At 43.9% G+C, this 17,951-nt stretch overlaps 1 protein-coding gene across 1 annotated transcript; it reads right to left on the reverse strand.

The window, feature by feature from the left end:
* Positions 1 to 617: 617 nt before the first annotated feature.
* Positions 618 to 13,554, reverse strand: ARRDC4 (arrestin domain containing 4). Its single transcript, XM_031440493.2, has 8 exons — positions 13,110 to 13,554; positions 8,955 to 9,021; positions 8,586 to 8,733; positions 6,387 to 6,489; positions 5,151 to 5,407; positions 4,459 to 4,621; positions 3,735 to 3,889; positions 618 to 3,363 (listed from the first exon to the last, which is right to left on the reverse strand). The coding sequence occupies exons 1-8, from the start codon at positions 13,396 to 13,398 to the stop codon at positions 3,307 to 3,309; spliced, it is 1,239 nt and encodes a 412-aa protein (XP_031296353.1). The 5' UTR covers positions 13,399 to 13,554; the 3' UTR covers positions 618 to 3,306.
* Positions 13,555 to 17,951: the final 4,397 nt, after the last annotated feature.

Here is a 17,951-nt window from a genome sequence, read left to right on the forward strand (position 1 = left end):
CACACATTAGAAACACTTGGAGAGTAAATTTCTTGGGCTAGTTTCTACCTCATTTTTTAGCTAAGGTTTACAATTTTCCAGGGCAGAGGGTCAGGGCAGTTTTTCTGAGATGACAAATCGTTGCATCTTCCCTGCACAAAACATATGGCTGTTGTCCATCTGAGTGTGTACTTGGCAAGGGGAGGTTTACTGAGCGGTGTCTCCTGGTAGGAGTCCACTGACTGCCCACCAGACCTACTAAATCAATCCCGGAAAGATTCTGGCCAAACAGGAAAGCTCCGAAAGCTTTAAAGAAGTGGCCATTATCATTTGAGAATGAATGGGGAGAATGCTCTCTCAATGACCAACAGAGCTTAAGCTTTATGACTCATCCCAAGGACTCTTTTTCACGAAATGCTAAAAACCTGATTACCTGGGGAAACTGAGTGCGCCATACAAACAGGCGTAGAATTGCCCAGGGCTGTGCCCAGTCTGAGGACAGCACACATTTTTACAAAAGGATCTTAACAGCAGTAACATTTTGTCTCCTGGTATTGATTTCCCTTCAGTCTGTAACAATTTAAGTCAAAGTCTTAGAAAAACAAAACAAAAAACAGAACAGAAACATTACTAGCAACTCGCAGCATGAGTGTAATCATTTTATTAACAAAAGGAACCCATGGGGTTCAGATAAGAGTACAAAATACAATCTTTATTTTTTTTTCCTCTGTGGGTTAAAGTGTTACATTTTTATAATAAAAATAAAAAGCTTTCATAGGTAACTTATCAAAAACATAACCCCTGCCTATTGAGTTTCTGATTGTGCAAAACAAAAACAGGAAAGTTCTGCCCATGGAAGGGTTTTGTGTGCCCAAAGGTGCACATTCTCAATTTCAAAATTTTTGCATCAAAAAGAAAATTCTAAGGCCACGGTTTCTTTGCAAACTAAACAGGAGAACAAACAAGCAAATAACAGCAGCTAAAGTTTCATCTTCTTTCCCAAGAACTCTCTGTTCCGATGTAGAATCTTCTACGAGAAGGTATACAGTTTCAACCTACTGTGTAAGGTCAGATATCCAGTATCCGTTCAGTAAGGCAGCTCATACCTTGCAGCTATTCTCTTAAGTGCTACAAACCAGCTTTGCTTTAATTTGGTGGGCATGCCTCATGATTTCAGTAATAAAGGTGAAAACACAATCCTGATGAAGGATTCCGGGAAGCAGTTGCTTTTCTGCACAGAGCCAGATAATTCAACATTCTCTTTCTCCGGACCATTTTCTTCTGTTTCTCTCACTTTGTGTTGGCATCACGGAGATGGACCCTGTCTTGACTACACACGTAAACTACAACTTAGACAAGAAATAGCTGAAGGTGATCTTCTTTAAAGTAAAAATAAAATTGCTTAGACTTAAACATCCATAGCTAAAAGACAAAGACACAGCAAAATAAAAGATCATAAAAACCAAAGCAGGGAATAAAGTTTTGTGACAATTTCAGTACCACAATGATAGCTGTTGACAGTTTGCATTGTGATTTTCAACAGTAATTTTCAACAGTGGCTTACGACGGAACAAAGAACTGCTTAAGATGCTCACGTGATTACAGAGAAGAGAGGTAAGTCTAGGAGGGTGAAAAACGTACATTTACCTAGTGTTTGTATAAAAATCCCTGATCAAATGGCCAACTAATTTTTAAATACAAAATTTAACCTTAGAACTTTTCTATTTCTAACGGAATATACTGATTGACGGGAAAACTGATCTTTTGGTTGAATGAAGTACAGTATTCCACACGGGAAGCACCAGGGTTTCCAGATCAAACCCTTAGGATGCGGAGAAGACCGCGGTACCGGACTGGTCCTGACTCTGTTGTGGGAATCCCTAATCTCCCTTCTACTTAGTGTCCAGAAATGCTCTCAGCCCCCCAAACCAACAGATTAAAGCAAAAACCAACGACTGAAAGGGGAGGGTGGACAGTAAGAACACTGCTCAGACTTCTAGCAGCAACACAATCTTGTTGGTTTGAATATCCTGAGGTTAAATGATAACAAAATATTGCACCAAAACAATGCAGAAAATCACAGTTTAAATAGAATTACGGATGAACTGGGATAACAGTGTGTAACGCGGTGACTGCCGTCGGGAGACTTGAGTATCTCGACGGAAATTAGGTTTCTGACTTTTGCAAAAATGGTGTTTCTAACCTTCTTGATTTTGCATTTATTTTGAAATACCCTTTAGTATGCAGATACTTTCACCTAATGCTGACTGTGTAGATTTTGCCCTTGGTCCAGTTTCAGAGTTAGTGATGCGTGAGATGAGGCTGCGACTACAAATTAGCAGAAACTCCAAGGAGACGTAACAGGCCTAGAGTTTTAAAACGTATCTGATTCTGACAACCCCACTAGAGGTAGGTAAGAAAAGGCCTTTTTTTTTTTCTTTTTCTCCTGCGCAGTTATCAAGGCATCTTAAGGATGCAAGCTTTCTTTTTTTTTTTTTAATCCCTTCTTTTTCTAGGTAAATAAGACACGAGGAAAATCAAACATGTACCCTGCTCAAGTACTTAAAGAGGGTAAAAAGTGCAACCTGCAACAAAGTGGGTTTTCATATTGAAATTCACCTTTCCCCTTTGAACTGACAAGCCTTTCTAAGAACTCCTTCTTGGTTTCATAATACTGTAGAGTCAACCTATAAACTACATTTTAAACTACCACTGGAAGAGTGAAAACTACTGCTTCATTAGGACCTCATAAGACCATGATCTCAGAAAAGGATTCTTTTCAGGACTTCAGTCCCATGGGATATGGTAAGAAATCACGAAGGCCCTGCTGTCAGAGGGTCTCACTTGGTACTGAGAGTGGGCCGTTTCCCTCCTCACACCCACCCTTTTGCTCATACATTCTCCAAAGTCAAGTCTCTCCCAGTGAGTCCATGTTGCCTTAAAGCTCAGGACACTTGTCTTCCGCTCTGAGAAACCTCTGTAAGGACAGGCTCGCATGGTGCTCCCACTGTGTACAGACACCTTTCCCTTGGGGTCAGCACAGGCGCCCCTTCACTTACTCTGCCACCATCAGGACGTCCATTACACTCTGCGACTTTTCCCATTTTCATCCCGCTGTTCCAAGGGGACACGTCACCACATCACAAACTTGTGCAACACTCCCATCGGCCCACTGGGAAGTTCACGCAGTCTTTAATTTCTATCACCTTCAGTCCTGACGTTCGTTTATGTTCTTAAGCTAATCTTCCCTCCCCCTTCCCCAAAAAGGCAGGGGGAAGGAACCAACATTCTAACTTGACGATGAACACAGTGACTTCTGAAATGCATTCAGAGGATGAAGGAGACGGGCTGGGTCTCTTCTACGTCACCAGGATGCGGATCCACCTGCAAAAGTGAGCAGCGCGATGTGACTACTGCGGCGGCCTTTACCACGACCCCAGGGTCTACTTCTGATCGCACGATGGGCATTAGCCAGGCTGCGTAGAGCCTAGTATTAGAAAGTCCCAGGAGGCCACTTAAATCCTCTGTATTCCATGGCCACACAGAATGCCTTAAAGGCAACCCACTGTGCCCTACGTGCACGCTACGGATCACACAGTAAACACTGCAAAATCTGGTAAACGGACCAGCGGTAATCTGTCATCACTGGAACACTTTTTTGCATACATCTTCTATTAACTAGGGATCAACAACAGGTGCTTACAGGGGACGATCCACAGACAACACAACCCAAGTCTAATTTTGCTTGGCTTTACCTCTGAATAAAGAGGCGGAGGCTGAAACCGGAATTCCTGAATGCAGGCAAACATGGGACAGCATGACTCGCCCTCGCGGTTCGGGGGCTGAGGGTAAGGAGGCACGTGTCTAGAGAATTCTTCCTCTGACACCACGTCTGCATAGTTTGGTGGAGCTGAAACAGAAATGGAGCTGGAGTTAGGAAATGCAGGCAGAAGCGAGTTGCATTAATCTCTTCTGAACTCCTATAGAAACAAGAAATTTAGCTTAATTTGAAGATAAAACGATGGTATTTTTGCCTCTAATCAGAAAGTCTTCGTGTCCTTTACAACAAGAAATATTCAACAGATTCTGCTTTTATTAAAGTATTAGTAACCATGGTTACAATCTAGTCTTTCTGAGACGCGTGTATGAGTCTAGGTAAAAAATATCACGGAAATGTGGCTATTGAAAATACATCCATGACACTCTATACTCTTTTTTTCTGATTATTTTCCATGATTTTACTATCACTGATTGGAATCAGCAGATGTAGATTGTACTTCTGCATCTGCCCTTGGCAGCTTCGTGTCTTGGAGAAGTTAACCTCTCAAAGTGCCTTCCGGGAACAGTGTGTTAAGATTGTTCGGAATGACAAGAGGAGGGACAGTGGGCCGGCAGCAGCAAGCATCTTCTGCCCACCTGCTGTCTCGCACGCCCTGTTCTCAGGTGCTCTGTACGTACAAGGACCTCCATGCATCTTACCTTCGGGCTGTTCTGGCAGAGTCAGTGTCAACCAGCTCATATCCATAATGAACTGGCTGGCAGTGCTGGAGTTTCTGCTGCCAAAACCGTTATATGGAATCGTGCCAATCACTAAGGGCAGCTCAAGCATTAACTTTTTAGCACCAGGAATGTGAATATACACCTAATATGCAAAAACAAAACAAAACAACAACAAAAAGAGAAAGGCACAAACGTAAGTGAAACCTCATAGTGAACAGCCCAATTATTCTTTCACAGAAACAAATGCTTTTGTTGTCGGCTACCACCCCCAACACAGCTGTAAACTGTCCTGACTGAATCAGATGAAGAACAAATCAAACGAAGAGTGCACAAAACATCGTGAATGCTCTGTGATGGGGAACCGAGGCCTCAGCATAGCTCACTGTAAGTGAGCTCAGCTTACATAACCACCAAAGAAAATTAAGTCCATGTGTGCTGTGTAACAAGCACCCCTGAATGCACCTTCATTCTTCCACGTTGTTTAATTAAAATCCCATCAGGGGGATAGCTTTTTTGATTAAAAAACAAAGGCCCATCTTCATATATTTCACAGCCTGTCATGCTGGTATAAAATGATGTTGCCCCGGGCAGCACATGCACATCTTCACAGTGACACGGGGCCAGTTACGGCTCCCGTCTGCACGTCTTCAGCTTAAAAAAGGGGTGCTCACAGCTAAGGAGTAGTCCACCCGGATGATGCAGCAGTCCAGGATGGACGGCGTCACAGGCGGGATCTTGAGAGTCTTCCCGTTCCATGTGTCGGTGCTCCCGGAAGCGATGTGGTTTCCTCGCACGTTGGCGACCATGTGCCGCACGGTCTTGGTTTTCCCACTGGCCAAATACGTCTGCGTTTGGAAAATGGCAGCTTTGGGAACGATCAGACGGGAGGAACAATTCTCTATTTCTGCATAGATTGGAATAGCTTCTCCTAGAAAGAAAACAGAAACACCTTCAGAGGCTCCAGAATGTTCTCACCAAGGTGGACAGAGCTGTTACTGGTGAAAGCTGAAATACTGCAACATTATTTTAACAAACCGAGGACCCTGATGGAAAACTTATCGTGTAAATCCGAGTCAGAGAGATGAAAACTGACTGCAGGTTGTGGTGGACACCGTTTTCTCATTATTGCATTATTCACTTGCCTAATGTAGCCATATTAGGCTACCAACTCTAAAGATTTGTAAATGACCAATATATATAAAAGTTAAGAGAAGGCATACAAATAAATGATTCAGTACTATGTTAAGGACAAAGGATCACTAACAAACACATTAATACCTAACAAATTAAAATCTGCCCAATAGGACAACAAAGCCTTCGCTTTTCAGGAATTGATGTTAAGGCATTAATAAAGCAATGGATGGAGCAGGTAAGTTGCACATCCACGTTATACATCCACCATCACTCCATTCCATCCCATATTCACTCCCAACAAGCCAGAACCCCAGAGCCGGGGCCAAACCCACTGTACGGAATTGGGCCCTTCTCAGGTTATCAATCCAACTCCTAAGTGTTGACGTTCTCCGTTCTGGCCCCGCCTGTATCCCTGAATTCCCAGCACTGAGTCATCACCTAACAGCATTTTCATATCACAACAGCTCTCTTCTGAGCGACAATGCTCGGGACATCCTTTTGCAATGTTAAAATAAAATACTGGCATTTTTCCCACTCTTCTAGATGTAGTCTTTGTCATGAAAGTAACAGGACTGAAGTCAGAAATACTGGGACTACTGGGATCGATGCATCCATTTTATAAATAGTTAAAGATCAATTATTTATACTAAAATCAGAAAATATTATTACCCATGTTTTAAAATAGTACACACGTCATATGTTACAAAACACACTATTAAAAAATCACTTAAAATTAGCTAAAAATGAGTGAATCTGGCACTTGGCTTGCTTACCATTACAGTAGCCCTTTCTTTCGATTTTGGCACTCAGTGAGACTGGACCAGAAGTGAAAAACCAACAGCCAACCATTTTCTCTTGAGTTTTCAATACAGGGGTCTTGAAAAGTTCAAATAATAAAATGACTTTAATTAAAACAGGTCTAGAAAATTCATAGAACTTAAAATTATGTCATCCTTCACTAAATAGTAATACAGAAAATGTCTTCCAAAAAACAAATCAAACCTTTCTTATCTTCCTGTGACATATTAGGTTAAATATGTATTCAAAGCAAAGCATTAAAAATCATTTTCTTTTCAGGAAAACTAAGGTGAAATTTCATACTCAAATTAGGGTGACATCACCCTGTTTTATCCTGCAGTCATTGTATTTCTCGGAAATGATGTACCGTCCTTTACAAAAGCAATCAAAAACTGTAGTAGTACCTATTAATACGATGGAACTATTTTTTTTTTTTAGAGACTTTATGGGTAGATCAGGAAAAGGAGAAATGGTATAAAAATCAATAATCAGAATGCTCTATTTGTCTCGGCATTTAGAATATGCAATAAGCAAACAGGCTTTTCCCTTACTTCATAATTCATTATGGAGGTAGAAATTTCAAGTGTCCTTGACTGAGAATGTTCCGGGGTTTTGTGTGATGGCAGTGCCAACAATACACCCAGTGTCATGGATCTAAAAGGTTACTGAACTCACTCCCCTATTTTCTAGTGTATGGTATCAAGAGAAATGACATAAGATTTAAAATGCTCAGTTTACAAGAGACATAAACCAAAAGCTCATTATAAAACCCAGAGCTGCAATTTTTCTTTTCAATTATAAAAGAATAGTAGATGATAAACAGTGTCTCTTTTTGCCAAAACATAAAATATCTTTAAGTTATTTGCCACAATGGCCCCATAAATAGTTTAGAATTAGCTATACAATTTTTTTTTTTTTTGAGTAAAAGTAGATTTACTCAGTGAGATAATCCGTAGACAGTGCAGGATGTCTCAGAAGGCAAGAGAAAGGCCATGAAGTGTGGGGGGAACTGGGTGCTCAGGTTACAATAAAAGTAGATACACACTCCATAGACAGAGTGCGGACCATCTCAGAAGGGGAGGGAGTGAGAGGCCGCCACCCAATTCTAAGTAGTTTTTAAAAATACAAGACAGTTATTAAAATCATCAACTTCCAAAATAGGTCCTGCAGGTGGTAAGTCAGAGCTATGAGCCAGGGCAGCTGGGTGCTGCTCGCGGATGATGTTGGCCACAGGGACCAAGCAACGAGGGCGTATTTATTACATCTCCACAATCTAAAGGTGAACAGTAGCGTCAATTCTGTTTCATTTTTGTGTGAAAATAGAGTTAAGCAACTTTTAACTCCTGTTTTTTTTTCCCCCTTAATCTTTAAAAACATTGGCTAGAATGAGAAACCTCCAATACTCAACATACATCTCTGTAACATCAGTATCATGATGGAAAGTTCAAATTTTGAAGTGAACAAAAAAAAATCATTCATTCATATTTAAATGAAGAACCATTAGGTCCTCGTGGCGATCATGAAAGCACAAGGTATAATTTTATATTATTTTGATAATATGGGTTTAGATAAAAGAATCTCGCTCATTAGCTCCCATCTTGCCTATTCTGTTGTTACTTATAGCCTTGTCTTTCTTATCAGCCTACAGTATTTCTGGTGATTATTAGAAGTTCAATGCTTTAATGTGGCCAAATCTGTCACAAGGAAATGAGAGGTGGAAGGCTCTCCAGAGCAGCTGCAGGCACTTACTTAATGTTAGAAAATGACATAAATGCAGGGGGACACAGCCGAACGGCCTGAGCGTCAATGACAGGCTGCGCGTGATTAATACTCTTCCATAATTACTGCTCCTCAACCTGCTATTATGGGGGAGTTTAGAACCCACAGCGCTGAGTGTGGCTGCTCTGGTAAAAGTGACTACTCTGGGTGTGTGCATTATTATTATCAAGCCTTATTAATGCGTCTCCAGGCCCGTGTAACTTTTTGGCAAAAGCAGCCCTGAACAACAGGGGCGCGATCAATGGTATTAACACACGCCACGTGTAATGTGCCCAATTCAGAATCATGTATTTAGAGCGAATGCCTGTGGGGTACAAGGTTACACTGGGGAGTGACAGGTGACCGCTGGGCTCGTTGAATGGAGATGGCACGGTGGAGAGGAAGGAGGAACTTACTAATAATGCTGGTGTGTTGACATCAATGCGACTGATCACCTGGAGTTCCCGCTTGACACTCTGATCGGGCACCTTGGGTCGTTCCAAAATCGCCCTCACGCAGTACTGAATGCTTCCGTACTTCCCGGTGAAAGATGTCACCAAAGGCCTGAAATCAACCAAACGGGTTACTTTCTAAGTTTATTTTCCAGTTAAACAAAACTGGGAAGAGCCCTTAAAAGTGTTGGTTTTGTTTAAAAGAAAAACAGGGTAGGTCTCCTCGGGGGCTATGCGGGATAAACACGCACGGTGGCGTGTCGGAAGGGACTGGGGGCCCGTGCGACTGGTGGACGGGAAGGAGAACCCCCAAAGTTACATCGTTTCACTCACTCAGATGGAAGTTGAAAGCTGAATGGAAATTCATGCTTTCCAGGCTGTAGTAAGAGGATGCCTTCACCTAAAAAAAAAAAAAGAAAGAAAAGAAAGAATACATGTTATTTTAACTAAGGTTAGTATTATATCAAGGATTTGCACAATCTAAATCATTGTTTTAAAAGGAGGGTTCCTTGGCTCTAAAACCGTGTATACTTCAAAAAGTACACTAAACGGAGATTTTGAAAACTAAAATTTTGAATCTTTTACCAAGCTTAATCAATTTCAAACCATCTTCAAATAGACCAGTTACACAAGCAATTACCATAAAGCGCCAGAGCTCTCTGTACATATACGTGTACGCGCACATACATACATAAACATTCGCTTGCCCCACTTGTACATGAGCAGGAGGATATGAACGTTAACATCCTGTTATACTAACGTCAGCTGCCAATGTTAAATTGGACCTTAAAGTAATTTAGAAAAAAATAGACATTTATTTTGGGTATACCACAAAAGTCAGACTATGAATTCTTTGGGCAGTGATGGAAAAGGAAGTGAAAAGTTTACTTGGAATATTATGACTGTTGAGCATAATACTAAAATAGCCAAACCAACAGGGCAAGTTATTAAGCAAGAGTCACGTATCTACACTCACGCTCCACTGTCTAACAGGGAATGCTGGTTAACTTGGAACAGAGCGCGGGCTTTGCCAAGCCTGGCCTCGGCTCCTTCCTCCCGCTCTGGGGTCAGCCAGTTCCACTTTATTTCACGAAGACACTTATCCCTGATGGTGAGAAGGCCAAGAGGCAGGGTGCGGACGGACTGTGCAAGGGCAGAGGCACTGCTGGAGCTCTGATGGACTTGGAAATGCTGCATCACGCAGGTCCAAAGCCAACTCCAGGGCTGTCAGGGTTGGCTGGGTGGTTCTCCAGAGATAATTATAAATGTTCCCTTCATCTGATGTCCATAGATTCAAGTTTAGAACTATTAAACTATTAATATGAGAGAACTTTCTCTGAGATTCGCCTGGTCAATTGATACTAAAATGGAGATTTCTACTGTATCCATTTATTAAAAAAATCACTAGTGAAATGTGCTAATTTTTCCCCTATATACTAGAGTCCGAAGACCTTCACCAATCCAGTTACCATTCAGGAATGCAATAGGGCCCATTAATTCTCTTAAACTTATCTCCAATTTTCAATGCATAATACGTTAGGAAAATAAAAAAACATTAAAAGTATTTGTCACTTAAAGTCATTCAAATAGAAATACTCCACAGGTCTGGAGTATCTGGAGGCAAAGTGAACAAATCACAGGGATGTGGGACCATGTTAAATGAATGCCAGAGCGAGTCCCATGGCCCAGGTGTGCCCAGAGCTGCCCGCTAAGCGTCAGCAGCGACAGAGCAGCGTCGCAGCACGGTCGGGCAGGGGAGCCCCACTCACACTACAGCTATCAAGCAACAGGCTCAAGGAAGCCCAGCGCTCCTGAGGGCTGGGCTAAAGTGCTCATCTGTAATCATTAGATTCCGGAATATGTGTTTCATTTGTGCTCACAGTTTACAGAGCTTCAAAGTCAGGCACAGAGCTGATGTAAGGCTCAGTAATTTCAATCCCCAAGCAGACCATGGGAGGAAAGAAGGCTACACACTCTTGTACACAAGTCATGACCATGGAGTGCTGGAGTCCGAAGGGCGGGTGGCACCCTGAGGACCACGTCTGCTGCTGATGTAAAGGCTGGCATGAAGACCAGTGAGAAGAGGTTGAGATGCAGGGTGAGGCAGGGCGTGGAGGGCCAGTGTGGAGAACAGAGTTGCACAGGATGCTAGCAGAGGATGAGAGAGGGAGCTCCCCACTCAGAGAGAAAACAAATCAGCAAAGGAACCAGAACATTTAAAATGAGACTTTTAACCACCTCAAAACAAACAGGAAAAAGCCAATTTTGATAAAGTTGATAAATATGGGTTATAGCATTGGGAATCTAATCTCTGTTTTCTTTCTTTCTAAATTATTTATTCATTTTAAATTAAAAAGGCCCACAGGCTGGATCATGTGCCCATTTCTGCTGCTGCTCCCACGGTGTATTACTTCTGCCTTATGCAATAACAACTACAATGTCACAAGATGTCTCATTCGCTAATGGTCCTTCAGCCCAAGCTTATAATTCAGGATACTCATGAGCCGTGGGAGCCTGAAGGCCATTACAGAGGCAGAGACTGGGGCTCAGGAAGGATGAGGCACTCACATAAGGTCAGCTTCCTGGTGTAGGACCAAGATGTGAAACCAGCTGTCTGGTGTGTCCTGTCTTTCTACCACAATGATTCAACAGAAGTACGAAGAAAATCAATGACAAGGAGAGCAAGTAGCTGAATGAGATTCACAATGCCAGAGCATCACCTGGCAGGTTTTTTTTTTTTTTTAAATAAATCGTATAGCCATACTTACCGAAATTCTGGATTTCTACACATCTCTTAAGGTGACTGAAACTCATCTAGGTTTTGGAATTCAGTAAACCTAAGAATCTACAACTAAAGTTGCTAACCTCTTTCCAGCTACAGATATTAGAAGTGATATTTTTTTTAATGGTACATTCTAAAACAAGCTAAGATTTTCAGGTTGTCTGGGGTTAGCCATTCTATGCCATCAGAATGACAAAACAAGATCTGACTTGTGAATCAAAACACTATATGATAGCCCAGATTTTACCGAAGCAATTTTTTATTGCGAATCCCAGGTTCAACTGCTATTAGCCTTACATCTATTTACTCAGTAGTCATGGGCACAAAGATACAGAGTCCAGAGTCCAGGACAAAAGCCAGTCTAGTTCCCTCTTCCATTGCCCTTGACTCCAGTCAGCCATCTTGAAAACCTGTGTTGTCTTCACCTATGGGGAAGGCACGCATGGGTTGATCCTGGAAACCATGCTGATGAAAGGGCATAAGGCAGCTCAGAACTGCCACCTAACACACCGTACTTGTTAATCTAAAAAGAGGACTTTGGTTCCTATATGCCTTCCTCACTACAATTTTTGGGATCACTCGATTCTCACACACCTTGAAGATTTAACTGTGATCAGTCTACCTCTCCACAGCAGGACAAGGCAAAACTGCACGTTAGTGATTTTGTACATGACACAGCAAGGGTTAAACACCAATACACTGCAGTTTACTCTTCGAGGGCTGTCTCCATCATGATCTCATTTTACAGATAAATGCTGAAGCTGATGAAGTAGAAGGGGAAAACAGTTTAAAGTGGCCTCCACCAACCAAAAGAAGACTAAGAGCCACTGTGCATAGCATTTTCATGATTAAGGGAAATGATTGTTGCACCTAACATTGATGTGGTGAGTTTTCACATGGGCACTTCTGGAAAAGCCTACACTATTAGCTGGATTTTACAGGAATGGGCAAGAAGAGTAATCATTTCTCCAGAAACTCTTACAAGGCCCAGATCCTACTGTCACCAAAGGTCTATGGGGGTGTGAGAGGGGAAGGAAGAAGAGAATGCAAAAGGAAGCAAAAAATAAATACAAAGAATGTAAGGTAGAGGCATTACTCTGAAGTTATCCTGCTTCCTCAAAGAGGGAAACCAAGTATGATGGTCAAGTCGAAAAGTACTTCCTTTGAACTCCTATTGTTCAGGAACTACTTCCCTCTTCCAAAGATTGAGATTTTGCTAACTCATCATGAACCGAGCACGAGGGTCCAGGTCCAGGATGGGGAGAAGGAGAGGCTCATAAAACACTGGGCACCCCAGAATGGAACCTCATAGAATCCGGTTCTGTCCCCCGTTCCTTAAGCCAGAAGGGACAGGACCTAGATCCCCAGATTCTTGATTCCAGACTGCTCATCACGGGTTCCCATGGCAACGGCTCGCTTCCAGAGCTGTCCTAGATGGTCCTGGGACCCTGGTGCCGGTCGTCAGACCCCAGCGAGCCAGGGGCGGGGTACCAGGCAGAGGTGTGCACCACCGCCCCGGTGCTGTGAGGTGAGGGGAGCAGGCATTGTTGCCCACCAGTCAAGGCGACCAAACTGAGGCTCCAGCCACCCGGTGGGCGGACCCCAACCCCGGAAGCCGTTCCCCGCCCACCTGCCTGGTGGGCATTCGCCGGCGCGCCCCCTCCCAGTCCGGCCCGCCCCTCTCCCAGGCCGCTGCCCGCGCTCACCGGCCGGGGGCTCGCGCAGGCTCAGGCGCACGTTCAGGTACTCCACCTCCGAGGAGGCAGCCGGGGCCGCGGTGCCCGCGATCGGGCCCCAGGCGGCAGTGGCGCGGCCGTGGGCCTCCAGGCGCAGCGCGCGCAGGGTCACCGGCTCGGCCGCCTCCAGCAGCACGTGCCCTGCCACCGTCTCGCCGCTCGAGTAGCAGCTCTTGCGCTCGTCCTCGAACACCAGACCCAGGCTCTTCACACGGCCCTCGGAACCCATCACCGCCGCGGACCCCGCCTCGCCGCCCATCCTGCCGGATGACACGGCCGCGCCAAGGAGGTCGGCAGCGGCCCGGAGCCGGGGTCGCGAGCAGAGTGGCGCCGATGTCACGGGCGCCAGCCGCACGCCGAGGGCCCCAGCGGCCGCTGTGCGGTGCCCGGTGGAGCCCCGGCGCGCCTTCGGGCCTGTCGCTTTAACAAACCCAGCCAGGAATGGAAAGGGGCCGGGACAGCCCACCCCCGACGCGCGCCCATAGGCTGGCTCTGAACCCCGCGGCGTGCTGATTGGCTGTAAATGGCTACTGAGTCATTTCATTGGCGCCCCCGCTCAGGGGCTGGCGCAGGAAGGCAGTGCGTGATCAGAGAGTGATGACCAATCAGGTTACGCAGGTGTGCACGTGCACAGGCCGCTTATTGGCTAGGGCAAGGCACAGTCCTGGGGCACCGACCAATAGTGAGGTGGTGCGCCCATGTGGACAGATAGTGGGAAACAATATTAGCTAGGGAGTGTGGAACCGGGAATCTCCGGCTCTTGGCGTTTCTGCCGTTCCTATGGTTACGAACGGGGGCGGAGTTTCTAGCAGGGTGGGGACTGTTTGCGGGAGTCACAGGGGTTTGCACTAGAACGTGAGCTTATGGCTACAACTGGCTTGTGTTTATGATTACATCTGCAATACTCGAGAGGAAGTAGATGCCCTGGGAAAAGGAACTCAGTAGTATTTCCTTGTGAGATTGGGGAGGCCGGCCGCCTCGGAACTTTAATGGACAACTTGGCATCTGCTAATCTTCAAGTTCCCGAGCCCTGCTTCTCCTGGGTTTCTGAATCCCCAGCCTAAGAGCGAGCCTCAGACGGGAAGAATGAGGCTGTGATTCTCAAGCTGGAGCGACCCTAAGGAGTTCTGCTGCCCGGCTCGGCCTCGGCTGGCAGCCTCTCTAAACTGGGAATGGCTGGAACGGTCATTCTTCCTGCTCTAAATAAGATCATCAGTCAGGTTGTTTCTAAACACCTGCCACCCAAGTTTCTACCCCACCCAAAGGGATTTCCTGACCTTGGTGTCATAGGCCGCGAAAATTTCTAGTTGCCGTGATGACTTCTCCACGCCTACAGCTCCTTTCTCTGTCCTCGTTTTAATTTTGTTCTTTAATCCTTCATTCCTTCTCTATTCTGAAAAATTTTGAATCATCTAGCATCGCTGCCACTATCTGGCCATCAACCCTTTTAAGTTCTTCCCTTGTAAAGATACCAAGTTTGTGAGCCGTCATGGATTGGTCAATCTCATATTGAGGTTTAAAAATCTTTCCTGATGTAGCTATTTCCTTTATGTTTTAAAATAATCCCAAACTAAAGGTTGATTTTCAGCTCTAAGTTTAGATTATTAATAAGACTTTACAAGACACATGTTTCCTTATCACCTCCTTAAAGAACGTGGAAAAGGCCACAAGTCCACCTCTGCATGAACTTCTGAAACAGCTGTTATTCGGTTTATCTAGCCTAACTGCCCAACATGCTTACTCTGCCGCTTTTCTTCATAACACAACCTGACTTTATATACTTACTTGTATGTTGTACATCACCTCCACTTAAAACAGGGGATTTTTCTCATTATTGTTGTCCCTCTGGTACCTAACGTAGACCTCAGTACACAATAAGCACTCAGTAAGTTTGTTGGCTGATTGAAGGAATCCCAACCCATGCAGTATTATTGGTTCTGCAATTAATCCTCTAGAGGCAGACCTTCTTTTTCATCAGATGAAGTGGCTGGGAGGGAAAGGACAGTGGCCATAACAGTGTCCAGAGGGCAGAATTGCACATATGACATTCTGCACTAAGAAGGACCAGACTCTCCGCTCATTTGTCAATTAATGAACACAGGTATCAGAATGCATGAACAGCAGTGGTTTAAACAACAAGAATATTTCTTATTTCCTCGATAAGTCCAGTGGTAGGCACTCTTAGCGATGGTTCATCAGACGCCAGTAAAAGGACATCAGTGGAAAAACTGGTGAATCCAAATGAAGTCTGGAGTTTAGTAATAGTAAACTACCAATCCTGGTTTCTTTGTTTTTAAAAATGGAACATGTTTATGCTGGGATGTTAACACTGGGGGAAACTGGGTTGGGGGGCTTGGGAACTCTATACCATCTTTACAGGTTTTCTCTAAACCTATGGTTATTCCAAAGTCAAAGTGTACCTGAGACCACAGGCACACAGGGATTTTTGCCCATACTTTTCTGCTGTGGGAATACCTTTTCTTTGTTCTCTGACCCAAAAATAAGGGTTCTCAGTGATTTTTTTTGCTGCCTGTGTCTGCTGTATAGTTCCACACTGGGGCCACCCTTGGTTTCAAGCCAGGAGGTAAAAGGAGACCCTCCATAAAATTCACTCTTGAGTATCGTTTGCTTTTCAAGTTTTGAGTTTCCTCCCCAAGCTACTTGTTATTATCAGTGCTCAGATAATTACTATTATTATTATTATTTTCATCATCATCAGAGTTTTATTTGTAATCCCTGGGAGGAAGGTTGTAATATACTGACTTCATGTTGCCCAGCACCAGAATTTCTCTTTCCTTGTCCTTCTGGTCTTATAAAGGTCATTAAATCACTACACACCCTCCTTTGTTTTTGTACAGTGCCCCCATTCATCTTGTTTTTGCCCAGAGATATTTATCTTGTAAATTTAGTTTGTGTTCATCCATACCTAGATCTTTTTTTTTTTCATATCTAGATCTGAATTTGGGGATTGCACAGATACAGTTGCTAACATTTGAAATGTGTTTGCTGTCTGAGTTCCTGTTTCCCAATTAGAAATAGTTTGCCAAGCAAAGATGTGGAGGAAGGAGAAGGGCCTCACCTTTATTGAACACCCACTGAAATCCAGTCTAGATGCTCAGCGTAGGTAATCGCATTCAGCCTCACAATAACTCTGTGAATAAGGTCCCAGCTTACAGATCGGAGACTGAGGTTCAGAAAGATGAAGTAGCTTGCTTCATTCCAGTGGATTCCACAGCCGGTAAGTGGCAGGGCCAAGGTCAGATCCAAGGCTCTCTGTCTTCATTACACTACCTTCAATGTCAGGGTTAAAGGGAAAAGAAAAAGGAAGGAAGGGAAGGATAAGGATGGATGAGAAAGGAGGGAAGGAAGAAGATGAATTTATTTGAATAAGTAATGAGATCAGATGGTGCCCCCTACCAGCGGGGCTTCCTACCATCGTGGTACATGCACAGTTGACACGCCGTGCTCCTCTGTGAGTCAGGGATGCTTTTCTGGAAATGGCGAGCATTGTTCTGGAACACTCTGTCTATCTGCAGGCCTAAACTGACCCTCCGTCTTCTTCCAAAAATGATCTGTGGCAGCTGCAGAAGAAATAACTGAAAAAGAGTTTTTTTTTTTTAACTTGAGGAAAATTGGAAGAGAGAAAGCACATGGAAGATGGCAGCTAAGGACAGGGAAACAAAGAGAACACAACCAAAGACAAAAATACTTCAGAGAAGTTTTATTTGATTCTCCATTTTGATGGAGAAACTGGAGTCAACCTAAGGGCACAAGGACTCTTTTGCTAAAGAGACCTTGTTCTGAACAGCAGAAAAGCCCTGCCTTCTTCTTCCATGGTTTATAGACGCGGAATGTGGTTGTGATGAGGACAGCATGGGCAGAGCAAGGACAGTGTTTCCTGCAGATAAACTAATAGCAGATGCAATTCCATTACTAAAACTGAGCAGGCAGACGTGAAATCAAGACATGTGAGATAAGTAACAATGAAGGGTCTTAGGTAAATATAATTAGATCCGTGGTGCATGCAGACTCAATAGGAAAAGCTCATCTGTGACCAAACATCACTCATTCTACACGATTGCCCATTACTCTCCCTGTCCCTGTCCCCCACCGGAGTCTGCTCCAACGGAGATGGCCACGTGCTCGTTGGCTCTGTAACTGATTTCACAAAACACCTCCTCACAAATATTTGATGGCTCAGCAAGAGTTCTAATTACGTTAAATAATAAAATCATCATGAAAACAATGTGAATGGTAACAACTTAAAAAAAAAATCCCTTTATGAACTGAATCCAGAGAATCAAAGCCGTTTTCCAATGGACTCGGGCTGAGAGCATGTGAATGAAGGTGAGTCCCATGGCCCTGCTTTGGTCCCATTCAGACCGTTCCACCACCAGCACCCTTCTCCCCTGGTGTGAAGCCATACCCACCGTTCCCAGCTTAGTATATACATTTGCTGGGGGTTATTAATAAAATAGTGCTGAACACCTTGTAAGTCTCTTTGTTTACATGTGCCATTATTTCCCCTTGGATAGAAACCTTACAGTGCGTAATTGCTGGGTCAAAGGGTATGTCATTTTAAATTTAAAATATGCCAAAATGCCCTCCAAAAAAATGATATCCTCGTTAACAGCACACGGGATTTTTTTTTAAATCTTGCCCACATTGGAAATAATCAGTCTGAAATTTTTGCCCATCAGATGGGTGAAAAATGGCATTTCACTGGGGGTGCAGTGTACCTTTTTATGAACAGGAGTGAAAAGGAGTGAGATTGAGCATATTTTCAAATGGCATGTTGTTCTGGGAAAAAGC

This window comes from Camelus dromedarius, chromosome 29 (genome assembly GCF_036321535.1).
Source record: "Camelus dromedarius isolate mCamDro1 chromosome 29, mCamDro1.pat, whole genome shotgun sequence".
In the NCBI taxonomy this organism is placed as follows: Eukaryota; Metazoa; Chordata; class Mammalia; order Artiodactyla; family Camelidae; genus Camelus; species Camelus dromedarius.